This window comes from Schistocerca americana, chromosome 2, assembly GCF_021461395.2.
Source record: "Schistocerca americana isolate TAMUIC-IGC-003095 chromosome 2, iqSchAmer2.1, whole genome shotgun sequence".
Classification (NCBI taxonomy): Eukaryota; Metazoa; Arthropoda; class Insecta; order Orthoptera; family Acrididae; genus Schistocerca; species Schistocerca americana.
In genome coordinates this window covers 726303607-726317995 of record NC_060120.1, presented here as the reverse complement: position 1 = coordinate 726317995, position 14389 = coordinate 726303607, and the positions used below count along the sequence as shown (strand labels likewise).

The 14389-nt window shown below is 37.5% G+C and overlaps 1 protein-coding gene across 1 annotated transcript in view; it reads left to right on the top strand.

Moving 5' to 3' along the window:
• Window positions 1-14389, top strand: part of LOC124595669 (pseudouridine-5'-phosphate glycosidase-like) — a 129045-nt gene that overhangs the window by 58277 nt on the left and 56379 nt on the right. The window contains exons 3-5 of the mRNA XM_047134515.1: window positions 2808-2942; window positions 3043-3118; window positions 12921-13063. Coding sequence (XP_046990471.1) covers window positions 2808-2942; window positions 3043-3118; window positions 12921-13063 — 354 coding nt within the window. The remainder of the gene's footprint in view (window positions 1-2807; window positions 2943-3042; window positions 3119-12920; window positions 13064-14389) is intronic.

Genomic DNA, 14389 nt, shown 5'->3' with positions numbered 1-14389 from the left:
CAGTTCCACACAGTAAATTGAATGACACCATTAATAAATATAGACTTTGATCAGAAATCAGTAGCTAAGGCAGAATATTCAAAAGTTCTAGGTGTATGCATTGATGAGGGGTTGAACTGGAAAAAACACACTGAAGATCTGTTGAAACGTTTGAGTTCAGCTACTTATGTTATTAGGGTCACTGCAAATTTTGGTGATATACCGTATTTACTCGAATCTAAGCCGCACTTTTTTTCCGGTTTTCGTAATCCAAAAAATCGCCTGCGGCTTAGAATCGAGTGCAAAGCAAGCGGGAGTTCTGAAAAATGTTGGTGGGTGCCGCCACAACTAACTTCTGCCGTCGAATATATGTAACGCCACACAGGCATGCTTTGTAGGCACAAAGATAAATACTGGTACCAAAATCTCTGCGTCAGTAAATAAATTAAAAAAAAAGAAAAGTGGAAGACGAGCCTTTTTCCTCCGCTCAGAGTTTGGACCACTGCGTTTTGGTACATTATCCAACGAAGTAAATACAAATTCTGTATTGTTGATCTTCGAATGTAGCAGCATTTCAATGTACTACAAAAATCTGACTGGCAAGACTGTTTGGGATGTTTGTCAATATGGCCAACTCTACGTTCTGAATTTTTTCCTACCTGTGAGAAGAGATGGTTGCTAGTAGGAGCTTTTATGAATTGTGAATCACATGTAGTATTCTCTTCGCCATAAGATTAATACGAATATAAACATTTTGCCATGTATTGTTTCGTGTTTGCTACTATCTCATTTAAATCCTGTCTGCCTAATAAACTACGAAACTAGAGTGAGACAACAGCAAACGCGGAAGAATATACATATCATGTCATGTTTATATTCTTATTATTCTTATGCCTGATAGTGATACAGTCAGAAATGAAGCACGGCAACTGACTAGATTTTTAAATCTAAGATGACTAATTTCTGTGCAGAATGTAATGAACTAAAGAAGCGCCTGCAAAGATTTTCAAACGGAGAAAAATTTTCGCTAAAATTTCGTTCAGAACATCGTCTATCATACGCAGTCTATTATTTGGTTCTTGTTGATCATTATCAAAGAAAGAAGTAGTGTAAGTAACAACAAATGTTTCGCTAATGAGACGACTCCTCTCTATTTTTTATTTGTAAGCGGCGGTAGCGCGCACAAAAGCAAGCCACGCCGCGAGCGGCGACAGGCCATAAACACGCACTATCAGAATGCGACAAACAATGCATGACACAGTACAGTAATGCATTTTCAGCTTAGAGTGACGTAAACACCTATAACAAAGAGAACAGCACTTATCAGATCAAAGAAAAATAAGCAATCAATTCAAACCAGACGAAGCATGTGAAAAAGGAAGGATATCCGTATAAATACGGATGGAGCGCGTGACGTGTAGCAATGGCTACCTGGTAAACCGTAACTGCTAAGCTTACGACTCGAACCAAACTACTGCAGCTGTATCGTCATTCATTTGACCTAAATTGTGTCTCATATTACAACTAGGCGAACTTTGTTTCGATTTGGAGGTGCAACCTAAAACTTTTCTCTCCCCTTGATTTTCGAGTCTCAAATTTCAGGTGCGGCTTTGATTCGGGAAAAATTTTTTTCCTTGATTTCGAGTCTCATTTTTCAGTTGCGGCTTAGATTCGAGTGCGGCTTAGATTCGAGTAAATACGGTACATGTCAGTAAATTAGCTTACCATGCCTATTTTCGTTCTCTGCTTTCGTATGGCATCATATTGTGGGGTAACTCATCATTGAGTAAAAGAGTGTTCATCGCACAAGGGTGTGTAATCGGAATAATTGCTGGAGCTCATCCAAGATCATCATGCAGTCTCTTATTTAAAGAGCTAGGGATCTTCACTGTAGCCTCACAATGTATATGTTCGCTTATGAAATTTGTTATTAACAATCCGAATGAATTCAAAAGTAATAGCAGTGTACATGGATATAACACTAGGAGAAAGGATGAGCTTCACTACTCAAGGTTAAATCTAACTTTGGCTCATAATGGGGTAAGTTATGCTGCCACAAAAGTCTTTGGTCACTTATCTAATAGCATCAAAAGTCGGACAGATAGCCGTATAGCATTTAAAAGGAAATTAAAAGAATTTATAAATGGCAACTCCTTCTACTCATTAGATGAATTTTTGGATATAGTAAGTGGGTAATTTCCCCACCCCCCACACACAAAAAAATGAAGTTTTGTGTAATGTAATATCTTGTATTGACACCTTTTATTAATAACCTGACACATTCCACATCATTACGAAGTGTCATATTCAAGATCTATGCAACAAGTACTAATCTAATCTAATCTAATATAATCTGTGGTTACTCACACACAGATGCTATACATATATTACAACCCAAGAGAGCTCTAATCATTGCAGATTGTTATTTTTTCTTGTCAGAGCACCCTTACCCCATGTAAAACTTTCCTGCCTCACTTCACATGAAACTGCAATTTCATGAAGTTGAGTGAAGAATAGTACTGTGTTGCTTATTTAGAAATACATTATACTGCACAATATACTGCAAATTTTCTTGCTTTCCTTGCAAACTGACCTGGCTTTCTGATTTGATATTCAGTTCTGGTTCTACAATTAATCATTTCCACTGTAGTAATACAACATATTAAATTGGAATATTGACCAACATACTCCACAATAATCATTTAAGTTAGAGTGTTATGTTGCAGTAATTTTGATTTATCTCGACACAAGTAGTACTGGTAAGTCAATTTATTTAATAAAAAGATGAATTTGAAGTTTAATTATTAACCAGAGTTACGTTTCTGTAGGGAGCTGTGCCTGCCACTGTTGCAATAATGAAAGGCCAGATCAAAGTAGGACTAAACAAAGATATGATTGCAGAGTTGGCCTCTTCCAAAGCTGTCAAAACATCACGTCGAGATTTTCCATATGTTATGAGCAAGGTACTGTATGCAGCACTTTCAGTCAGTTTAAGTGATATTCCTAGAACAATGTTTATACTCTCATTTCCCACTGATTCAATATTTTTCTTTTCTTTTGCAGAAGTTGAATGGTGGTACAACTGTTGCAGCAACCTTAATAGTCGCAAAAGGAGTTGGTATTCACGTTTTTGCTACAGGTATGGCACGTAGGACTAAAAATTGTGTACATAGAAGACTGACTGATTTTTCTTCTCTATTCCAGTGGTAGCTAGAAGATTTATTTTGTATATGTAATTATGTCACTACCAAAGTTTAAATGATGTCTTGTTGTTGTGGTCTTCAGTCCAGAGACTGGTTTGATGCAGCTCTCCATGTTACTCTATCCTGTGCAAGCTTCTTCATCTCCCAGTACCTACTACAACCTAGATCCTTCTGAATCTGCTTAGTTTATTCATTTCTTGGTCTCCCTCTATGACTTTTAACCTCTATGCTGCCCTTCAATACTAAATTGGTGATTTCTTGATGCCTCATAACGTGTCCTACCAACCGATCCCTTCTTCTAGTCAAGTTCTGCCACAAACTCATCTTCTCCACAGTTCTGTTTAGTACCTCCTTATTAGTAACATGATCTACCTATCTAATCTTCAGCATTCTTCTGTAGCACCACATTTCAAAAGCTCCTTTTCTCTTCTTGTTAAAACTATTTATCGCCCATGTTTCACTTCCATACATGGCTACACTCCATACAAATACTTTCAGAAACAACTTCCTGACACTTAAATCTATACTTGATGTTAACAAATTTCTCTTCTTCAGAAACACTTTTCTTGCCATTGCCATTCTACATTTTATATCCTCTCTACTTCAACCATCATCAGTTATTTTTCTCCCCAAATAGCAAAACTCCTTTCCTACTTTAAGTGTCTCATTCCCTAATCTAATTCCCTCAGCATCACCCGACTTAATTAGACTACATTCCATTATCCTCATTTTGTTTTTGTTGATGTTCGTCTTATACCCTCCTTTCAAGACACTGTCCATTTCATTCAACTGCTCTTCCAGGTCCTTTGCTCTCTCTGACAGAATTACAATGTCATTGGGAAACCTCAAAGTTTTTATTTCTTCTCCATGGATTTTAATTCCTACTCCAAATTTTTCTTTTGTTCCCTTTACTGCTTGCTCAATATACAGATTGAACAACATTGGGGATAGGCTACAACCCTTTCTCACTTCCTTCCCAACCACTGCTTCCCTTTCATGCCCCTCAACTCTTATAACTGCCACCTGGTTTCTGTACAAATTCTAAATAGCCTTTCGCTCCCTGTATTTTACCCCTGCCACCTTCTGAATTTGAAAGAGAGTATTCCATTCAACATTGTGAAAAGCTTTCTCTAAGTCAACAAATGCTAGAAACGTGGGTTTTCCTTTCCTTAATCCATCTTGTAAGATAAGTTGTAGGGTCAGTATCACCTCACATGCTACAATATTTCTATGGAATCCAAACTGATTTTCCATGAGGTCAGCTTCTACCAGTTTTTCAATTCATCTGTAAAGAATTTGCATTAGTATTTTGCAGTTGTGACTTATTAAACTGATAGTTCGGTAATTTTCACATTTGTCAACACCTGCTTTTTTTGGGATTGGAATTATTATATTCTTCTTGAAGTCTGAGGGTATTTTGTCTGTCTCACACATCTTGCTTTCTCAGATGGTAGAGTTTTGTCAGGGCTGGCTCTCCCAAGGCTGACAGTAGTTCTAATGAAATGTTGTCTACTTCCGGGGCCTTGTTTCAACTTAGGCGTTTCAGTGCTCTGTCAAACTCTTCACGCGGTATCATATCTCCCATTTCATCTTCATCTACATCCTCTTCCATTTCCAAAGTATTGTCCTCAAGTATATCGTCCTTGTATAGACCCTCTATATACTCCTTCCATCTTTCTGCTTTCTCTTCTTTGCTTAGAACTGGGTTTCCATCTGAGCTACTGATATTCATACAAGTGGTTCTCTTTTCTCCAAAGGTCTCTTTAATTTTCCTGTAGGCAGTATCTATCTTACCCCTAGTGAGATATGCCTCTGCATCCTTACATTTGTCCTCTAGCCATCCATGCTTAGCCATTTCGCACTTCCTGTCGATCTCATTTTTGAGACATTTGTATTCCTTTTTGCCTGCTTCATTTACTGCATTTTTATATTTTCTTGTTTTGTCAGTTAAATTCAATATATCTTCTGTTATCCAAGGATTTCTACTAGCCTTTGTCTTCTTACCTACTTGATCCTCTGCTGCCTTCACTATTTCATCCCTCAAAGCTACCCATTATTCTTCTACTGTATTTCTTTCCCCCATTCCTGACAATCGTTCCCTAATGCTCTCCCTGAAACTCTCTACAACCGCTGGTTCTCTCAGTTTATCCAGGTCCCATCTGCTGAAATTCCCACCTTTTTGCAGTTTCTTCAGTTTTAATGTACAGTTCATAACCAATAGATTGTGGTCAGAGTCCACATCTTCCCCTGGAAATGTCTTACAGTTTAAACCCTGGTTCCTAAATCTCTGTCTTACCATTATATAATCTATCTGAAACCTTCCAGTATTTCCAGGCCTGTTCCATGTATACAACCTTTTTTCATCATTCTTGAATCAAGTGTTACCTAGGATTAAGTTATGCTTTGTACAAAATTCTGCCAGGCGGCTCTTTCGTTTCTTACCCCTATTCCATATTCACCTACTATGTTTCCTTCTCTTCCATTTCCTACTATCAAATTACAGTCACCCTTGACTATTAAATTCGTCCTCCTTCACTATATGAATAATTTCTTTTATCTCATCACACATTTCATCAATCTTTTCATCATCTGCGGAGCTAGTTGGCACATAAACTTGCACCACTGTGGTAGGCGTGGGCTTCATGTCTATCTTGGCCACGATAATGTGTTCACTATGCTATTTGTAGTAGCTTACCTGCACTCCTATTTTTCCATACATTATTAAACCTACTCCTGCATTACCTCTGTTTGATTTTGTACTTATAACCCTGTATTCGCCTGATCAGAAGTCTTGTTCCTCCAGCCACCAAACTGCACTAATTCCCACTACATCTAACTTTAACCTATCCATTTCTCTTTATAAATTTTCTATCCTACCTGCCTGGTTAAGGGATCTGCCATTCCGTGCTCTGATCCATAGAGTGCCAGTTTTCTTTCTGCTGATAACGACATCCTCTTGAGTAGTCCCCGCCAGGAGATCCGAATGGGGAACTATTTTACCTCTGGAACATTTTACCCAAGAGGATGCCATCATCATTTAATCATACAGTAAAGCTGCATGCCCTCGGGAAAAATTATGGCTGTAGTTTCCCCTTGCTTTCAGCCATTCATAGTACCAGCACAGCAAGGCTGTTTTTATTAGTGGTACGAGGCCAGATCAGTCAATCGTCCACCCTGCAACTACTGAAAAGGCTGCTGTCCCTCTTCAGGAACCACACGTTTGTCTTGCCTCCGTATTCTCTCCCGGAGCTCTGCTATATCACATGGTAAAGGCGGTACATTTATCAGATCTTTAATGTGTCCCCACAGAAAATAGTCACATGGAGTGAGATCTGGTGATCGGGGAGTCCATTTCATGAAACAGCTGCCCATTTCTACAGCATGGCCAATCCATCGATGTGGCAGCTCCATGTTCAGGTATCCACGAATGTCACGATGAAAATGGTGGAGCCAGTGGTAAATGACCTTCCTTGTTGGTGGCTTCTTTCCGTACTTGGTTCTGACATCGATTGAACAGCTGTAGCACACTTGTTTTTGTCGAACTCCAACACACAGAAAGCTCGCTCTGCACTTGAACTCACCATGTTTGCGACTAGTGCTGACAATGCTGTGGCGGTATACATGGGGTGGGGGGTGGGGGAAACAAGTTGTTGAACAAATGTACAGAATTTTTGATAACCTCAATAAAAAAATAAAATTAGGTTTTAATCCTATATAGATGGTGAAATCTTTAGATATATTCACAGAATTATCCAGTTCATGTTTGTTTATTGTTGTATATTGTGACACATTTCAGCATCAACCATCATCTGAAGAAAAGGAAACAAAAAGATCAATCTATATTAGCTATTCTACAAACTAGTTATTATGGAACTGTTGAATTCTTAATACATACAAAAGAGAAAACAAAGATGCGTACAATGTATCTCGTCATATAGTGTTCTGAACATACAGTAGTATGTGCCAAACTGAACTCTATAGCAGCTTGCTGAGGTACTAGCAAAATGTTGCTACAGGATGGCACTACTGTCAAATATGAATTGGCATATGAGTACTAGTAGAATATTAAACATCTGTAGTCCTACAAGAAAACATTTATGAATTTTACAAATGCAGGAATATTTGCTCTTGATTTAAAATAGGTATAATACTGTGAGTGACGAAACAGTGAGGCATTACTTGCAGCATTCTCTTTTCTTGTTTTTACCATAAAATACAAAATTGTGAAATGTAATAGAAACAGTCAGGAAGCAAAAGGAAAGAAGGAGGAAGATGGATGTGCATCTGTTTCTTCAATTAATGTTGTATAAAAATCAGTTGTGAATTGAATTATCAGATGTATATAGAAACTACGACTATTAGTTAAATGGAAGTTAATAATATAATACCTACGTGCAGTGTCTAAAAGAGAAAAAAAACATTCATATTACAGGACACACATGAAACTGCTAGAATCAGACTACCGTTTTAAAATATTAATGAAAAGACTGTAAGAAAAGAGGGCATCACTGGCGTACTATTCCATCTGGTGTGAGAAGCTTCAAAAAGTGTGTTGGCTTGCCTCGTACTCATGCTCAGTCTTCAGGCAGCCAGTGTGTAGTGTTAAGAACAGGGATAGTGCCTCACAATGCAGCTCATTGCATAGAGTCTCATTTTAATAAGTAATTGCATAAAGCAGAAAAGATTCCTACTGAATTTATTCTGCTCATTGAGCAGTTTATGTAGCCGCTCCATTCTGTGTGAATTAATTTTCAGTTCCTCTAGCATGTTAAGTATATCACTTTTGGGAGTTCAGTGTAAAATTTTAAGATTATTTTCAGTACATCACACTGCATGTCCATCCCTACATAAGTGCCATCTCAAAGCATTTTTGTTACCAAGTAACTTATGAGTACTCCCTGAAATCTCTGCCAATCTGACCTGTATACTTATTACTACAGTTCCCACAATGAATTTTATAGACACCTGATTTGGTAAACTTGTATAGTCTGCCTTTTATATTATGTCACAGAAGTCCACACATAGTTCCTTCTTTAGTATGAGCATGAATTAAACTTTTAACTGTGCATTCACAATGTATATATCACCGAAGTATATTCAACATTCTGGGATGTTCTGTCAACATCTTTTTCTTCCTTTTCCTTATTTTTGAACACTTTTTTTAACATCAAATTCTTTAAAGCCATTGCCATTGACAACTTGGACGATTATACTTCATTTCTGCTGTATTCACCAGCCTATGGATCAAAGATCTGACTATATGCATTTATGTACTTTCAGATAGCAAGAGTGTTTGCCACATTTAGAATTTTTAAATTCAAAGTGCTACCAAAAAGTTCCCAAAACCTAACACTAAATACAATCACATCACACAAGATTTTTATTTGCCAACCAAAGTATCCCAAGTACTTGGAAACCAAGTGTCAGACATCACATTCATCAATGTTCATGCCCCAACTGAGGATAAAACAGATGAGGAAAAGGAAGAGTTCTATGACCAACTAGAATAAACAATTAAGAGCACACCAAGTAGAAATATGACAATAGTGTTGGGAGATTTTAATGGAAAAGCAGGAAAAGAAGAATTCTACACACCAACTATAGGAAGGCACAGTTTGCATGATGAGACCAATGAGAATGGTCAGAGGATGATCAACTTGGCTATCTCAAAGAACCTGAGAGTAAGTTTGACTTACCTTGAACACAAGAGAATACATAAGGGAACATGGTGTTCACCAGATGCAAGAACCACCAACCAGATAGGTCATATCTTGGTGGACCAGTGCTATAGTCATAGAGTCATGGACATCAGGTCGTAGAGAGGAGCTGACTGCACATCAGACCACTTCCTCATTGTGTGCAGGCTTAAACTCATGGTCACCTACATGCATAAGAAGAAGTTGAATGTTGAGAGAAACTACGAGAGGGTGCCATTAAAGAACACTATGCTATAGAAATAAAAAACTGTTTTTAGGTCCTGGAGACCCTGGAACCAAGAGAGAATGTGGAGGAAAGGAGGAAAGAAATGAAGTCCACGGTACTAAATGTAGCAGAGGATATATTGGGAAGAAAGAAGATAATGAAGAAGAGGAAATGGTTCAATGAGACATGCCAGAAGGCTACAGAAAAGAGAAGGAAGATGAGGGAGAAATGGCTAGCTGACAGGGAGAATGAGCAGAAAAGGGAACATTTTATCAACGTCAGAAGGGAGACAAAGTGAATCCTAAGAGCAGAGAATAGAATATATCTAACGAGTTTACCAGAACAAGTTGAGGCAGAGAGCCAAAACAAGAACTCAAGGCAATCCTTCCAATACAAAAAAAATCAGAAATATGGATTTCAGAGCCCAACGTTTTTCATAAGAGATGAGAATGGCAACTTGATAAATGACAAGGAAAGAATTGTAGAAAGATGGAAAGAATACTTCTCAGAACTGTTGAATCGCCCGGACCAAGATGAGATATTACCTGCAAACACTACAGAGGAAAGGAACGATGAAGAAGAATGAGAAGTTAGTGAAGAAGACATGAAGATCATAATCAAAGGACTCAGAAACAACATACTCCCAGGGTAGGACAGAATAACTTCAGAATTTATCAAGAAGGGAGGTAAGAGCTTACACTTAGAGATATATAAACTGATCCAGTTGATATGGGAGAAGGAGACACTGCCAAAAGAATGGAAATTGGCTATAATATGCCCAATATACAAGAAGGGAAGCAAAATGGAATCCGGTAACTACAGACGAATCAGCTTGTTGAATGTAATGTATAATGTGCTGTCCATCATTATCCTCAGAAAATAGAGAACAACATACAGGAGTACAAAGCTGGCTTTCAACCAAACCAATCAACAATAGATCACATTTTCACACTAAGACAATTGCTTGAAAAACGCTGGGGATATGATAAAGATATCTACAGCCTGTTCATCGATTTTCAATGTTCATATGACAGGATCCACAGGAATAGCCTATAAAGTGCAATGTGTGACTTCATAATCCCTGAGAAGCTAGTGAGAATGGTTCTAGCTTGTATGGAAGGGTCAAAGGCAGCAGTACATTTCTGAGGACCCACATAAGAAACATTCAAGATTGAGACAGGCCTCAAACAAGGGGATGCTCTCTCATGTGTTCTGTTCAATGTCATCTTAGAGAAAGTAATAAAAGAGTGTAGGCAACAGGAGTGGGCTGGAGTAGAGATGGACGGTAACTTCAGTTGTCTCGCATATGCAGATGACATAGTACTACTAAGTGAATCAAAGCATGAGTTGAAAGAAATGTATCAGAAAATGGACAATTATGCACAGAAGGTAGGGCTCAAAGTGAATTGAGACAAAAAACAGTGTTCATGCAATTAGGAAGAAGACAAGAGCGGGAGGAATTTCTTGAGATAGATGACAAGAGGTTCAAGAGAGTACACCAGTTCAAATACTTGGGATCTTGGTTTACCACGAACAACAACATAAAAATGGACATCAAGGAAAGAATAGCAGTGGGAATGAAATGCATGCATTCCCTCAGAGAGACGCTTGGCTATAAATCGATCTCAGTGAACACCAAGATGAAAATCTACAACACACTGAAATGCCCAGCAGTAATGTATGGTTCAGAAACATGGAGCATGACTAAGTGAGAAAGGGAAAAACTATTAATATTTGAAAGAAGAGTTATGAGGAAGATATGGGGACAAGTTTTAGATAACTGAGTATGGAGGAGGAGGAAAAACAAGGAAATCTACCTTCTGATGCAACAACCAACTATCCTACAGAAGAAAGAGAGCAAAAGAATACAATGGGTGGGCCATGTAGCCCATATGCCAAATGGCACTAGTGGGGAAACCTAACACCAAATGCCCCATTGGATGACCAAGGCAGTGCTGGATGGACCTAGCAGTCCTGGGAATTGAAGGCACCTGGAGGAACTGGGCACAAAACAGGAAGTAATGGAGACAGTTTGTGGAAGCAGCACATGATCTGCAGGGCCTGATTGCTGAATATCTATCTATCTATCTATCTATCTATCTATCTACGCAGTCCCTTTGGGAGCTCAGACGTCAATCCCAGCACTTCTCTCATTAACAGAATGAATCCTAAAAGCCTTTATTAGTCAGTGTGTTGAACACCACTTGCAATTTACTTTGGATCTTCTCAACTGAGTCGAATCTTCATCCTTTCAACTTCGATTTCAACTTGTGAAAGAGAAAGAAATCACATGGAGCCAATATGGATAAATACAATGGGCGAGGATGGACTGCTGTGTTGCTTTTTTGCTAAAAAGTTCTGCACGTTGATAGCTGTATGTGGTCTCAATTTATTGTGGTGGAGGATTCAGTCATTCCTCTGCCAGGTCTCTGGACATTTCCTTCTCACATTCTCCATTAGGTGCTTTAGGACATTAACAGATGTTGTGGATGGTCCACCTATAATCTTTCACAATCACAATCTGAACAGCACTGACATATTCAGGTGTAATTCCGGAGATGGTCGTCCTTAATGTTTATCACCAACAGATGTCCAGCCATTTGTGAAGCTTTCATCCAAGCCATATGTTTGTGTCTGGCCCAAAACATCATTACCAAATTCTTGCACTAATATTTTGTGCATTTCTGTGGCTGTTTTACAAGTTTAAAACAGAATTTGATACAGCAATGCTGTTCTGTCAGGTCAGTCATTGCACAACCATAAGCACAAGCATTGGAAAACTGCCTGCCAACAGTAAACATGTCCACTTAGTTAGTTAGTTAGGTTGAAGCCACTAGGCATACTCAGTGTTATCCTATGAGGGTATATTGACACACAGAACATGTATTACACTGCTCCTTGTTGTATTTGGTTTACTACAGTTTGTAAGCATGGGTGATACAAATTTTGGGAACCTTAGGGTAGCACCTCATATATCAATCATATGTGCATTATTACTCATTCTGATGTTCCACACAGAAAGCTCAAATGTAATGTGCACAGCCTTCGTTGTCTGTATGTGGCTGTGAGTGTAATTGCTATATTCTTTAAAGATTTTTTATGCTATGTAGTGACATCATTAGAGCACACACTAAGATTGCACATAAATGTGGCAAAAAATTACTCCTGGCTATTTTAAAGGAGCCATACAGGTTTTCTCTTGAAATAATCTACATAAAACTGGATAGGCAGGTGGGGATTAGAACTCCACTTCTTGTGGACGTAAATCAAATGTCTTAACAGTATACCACTCTAATCAGCTTAACATTGTAAAGTACCTTTTACCAAGTATGAAAATAGTAAAATGTGTCCAAATGTAGCTCTCTTATGCAATTTTGATATTGTTGTATTATGTAGACTTTTGAACAGTGCTTATAGTTTCATGAAAGTCTAAACTCATGGTTACTTGTCCCATGAGAAGAAAAAATGCAACAGATAGATATTAGCATTATCAAAACATAGCAGTCTTATTCTGAATCAAGCATCAATCTCAAGAAATGACAAAAAGAAGCAAGGTTTATAAAACACAGAAAACACTTTTTTATTTTCTGAAATATAGGAATTATGGGGTCACAAACAATATATGTTGTTAAAATGACCTGTTTTATTTGAAATAAATGAATTACTTCCCCTTCCAGCTTTTTAATATTCCTCTCAAGTACCAAATATTTAGTTCCTTATTGAACCTCTGATTTCTGGTTCTAAAATTTCTTTACTGTAGAATCATATTTAATCACACTTTGTCAGGAGTAATGAATTTTGTCCAATATATTTCAGGTGGCATTGGTGGAGTTCACAGAGGTGGTGAGGAAACAATGGACGTGAGTGCTGACCTCATAGAAATTGGTCGTAGTCCAGTGGCCATTGTATGCAGTGGCGTGAAATCTATTCTTGACATTGAGAAAACATTAGAATATTTGGTAAGCCCAATACAGATACAGTTAAGAATTTTTTAAGCTATTTTTCTACCCCATATGAAGAAGACCGGCAACTTGCCATTTCTTAATGTAATTGATATTTAGATGTATATGTATATGTTGCAAAGTACTTATAAGTCTCATCGTAATCCTGGAAGTCAGTTCAAAAATTGATAGAAAAGAGATTTTACTGCAAATGGGTATGAAGTGATGATTATGATCTGGAGGATTTGTCTCCAAAAAGTTGTTGGGGATGACAGGAGATAGTTAAACTGTAGCCCTTGAATTAATTCTTAACTGTGTAAAATAAATTTAAAAATGATTAATTAATGCTAATTGGGCAATTTAATGACATTATAATATGGTGAACTAGAATGAAGAGTATCTATGGGAATAGAGAAACTATTCTCATTAAAACCAAATAGACCTTGGGAAATTACTTCGTTAGATACTTTTTTTTGTAAATTCTGTGGCTTTTTAATTGTTTAATATGATGATCAGAAAAGATAAACATGATATTTTCTCATTATTTATATCTATTTGTTCACTTTTTCATACACTTTGGTATCCCTTTATTGTATATTCATTAACCTCACTGTTTTATGCATGCATACATTCAGTCATCCACATTCCATACTGAGTAAATTGTAACATGACAAAGAATCAAATAATGGAAAGAATAAAGGTAACCACACTATGTATAGGAGCTATTGAGCGATTGGCAAATACACAAACAGTATTAAAAATGGGTTTCTTGAAGTTTTATTGGTGGATTGAATATTCTATCATTTTTTGGGCATGCTTCTGGGATATTTTAAATTCATGTTTGAATATGTTGGTTGACAACCTTTCAGCTATTCTCACGGTGAACCACTTGCAGTTTTTAATTCACTCTACACACTGTGAAGCAAATGTGAATGCACTAGAGATAACACTGTTGGTATGACAAGAATGTTGGTCATAGATTAAACTTGATGCATCTAAGAGTAATATAAAGCAAGTGCAGAATCTGAAAATCCATAGTGCTTACAAAGTATTTTGCTGATAATTATGGATGGCATGAAGACTTAGAATATTTCCCTTGAAATCACAGATGTGAAATAAGGGATTTCCATAGTTTGTTCAACTGGAAACTATTGTCTTGGTAGAGCAGGTCGTCTGCCCATTGTATTTCCCCACCTTCCTTGATAACTGTATTGACTTTATGCTCTTTCATTATTCTTGCAAATTTTGAAGAAGCATAAGGTGGATATGATCTTCCTTCCATCAGTCAAGACAGCAGTCCTTTTGTGATCAGTGAAGGATCGTCTGCTTTTTATGAAAGATTGG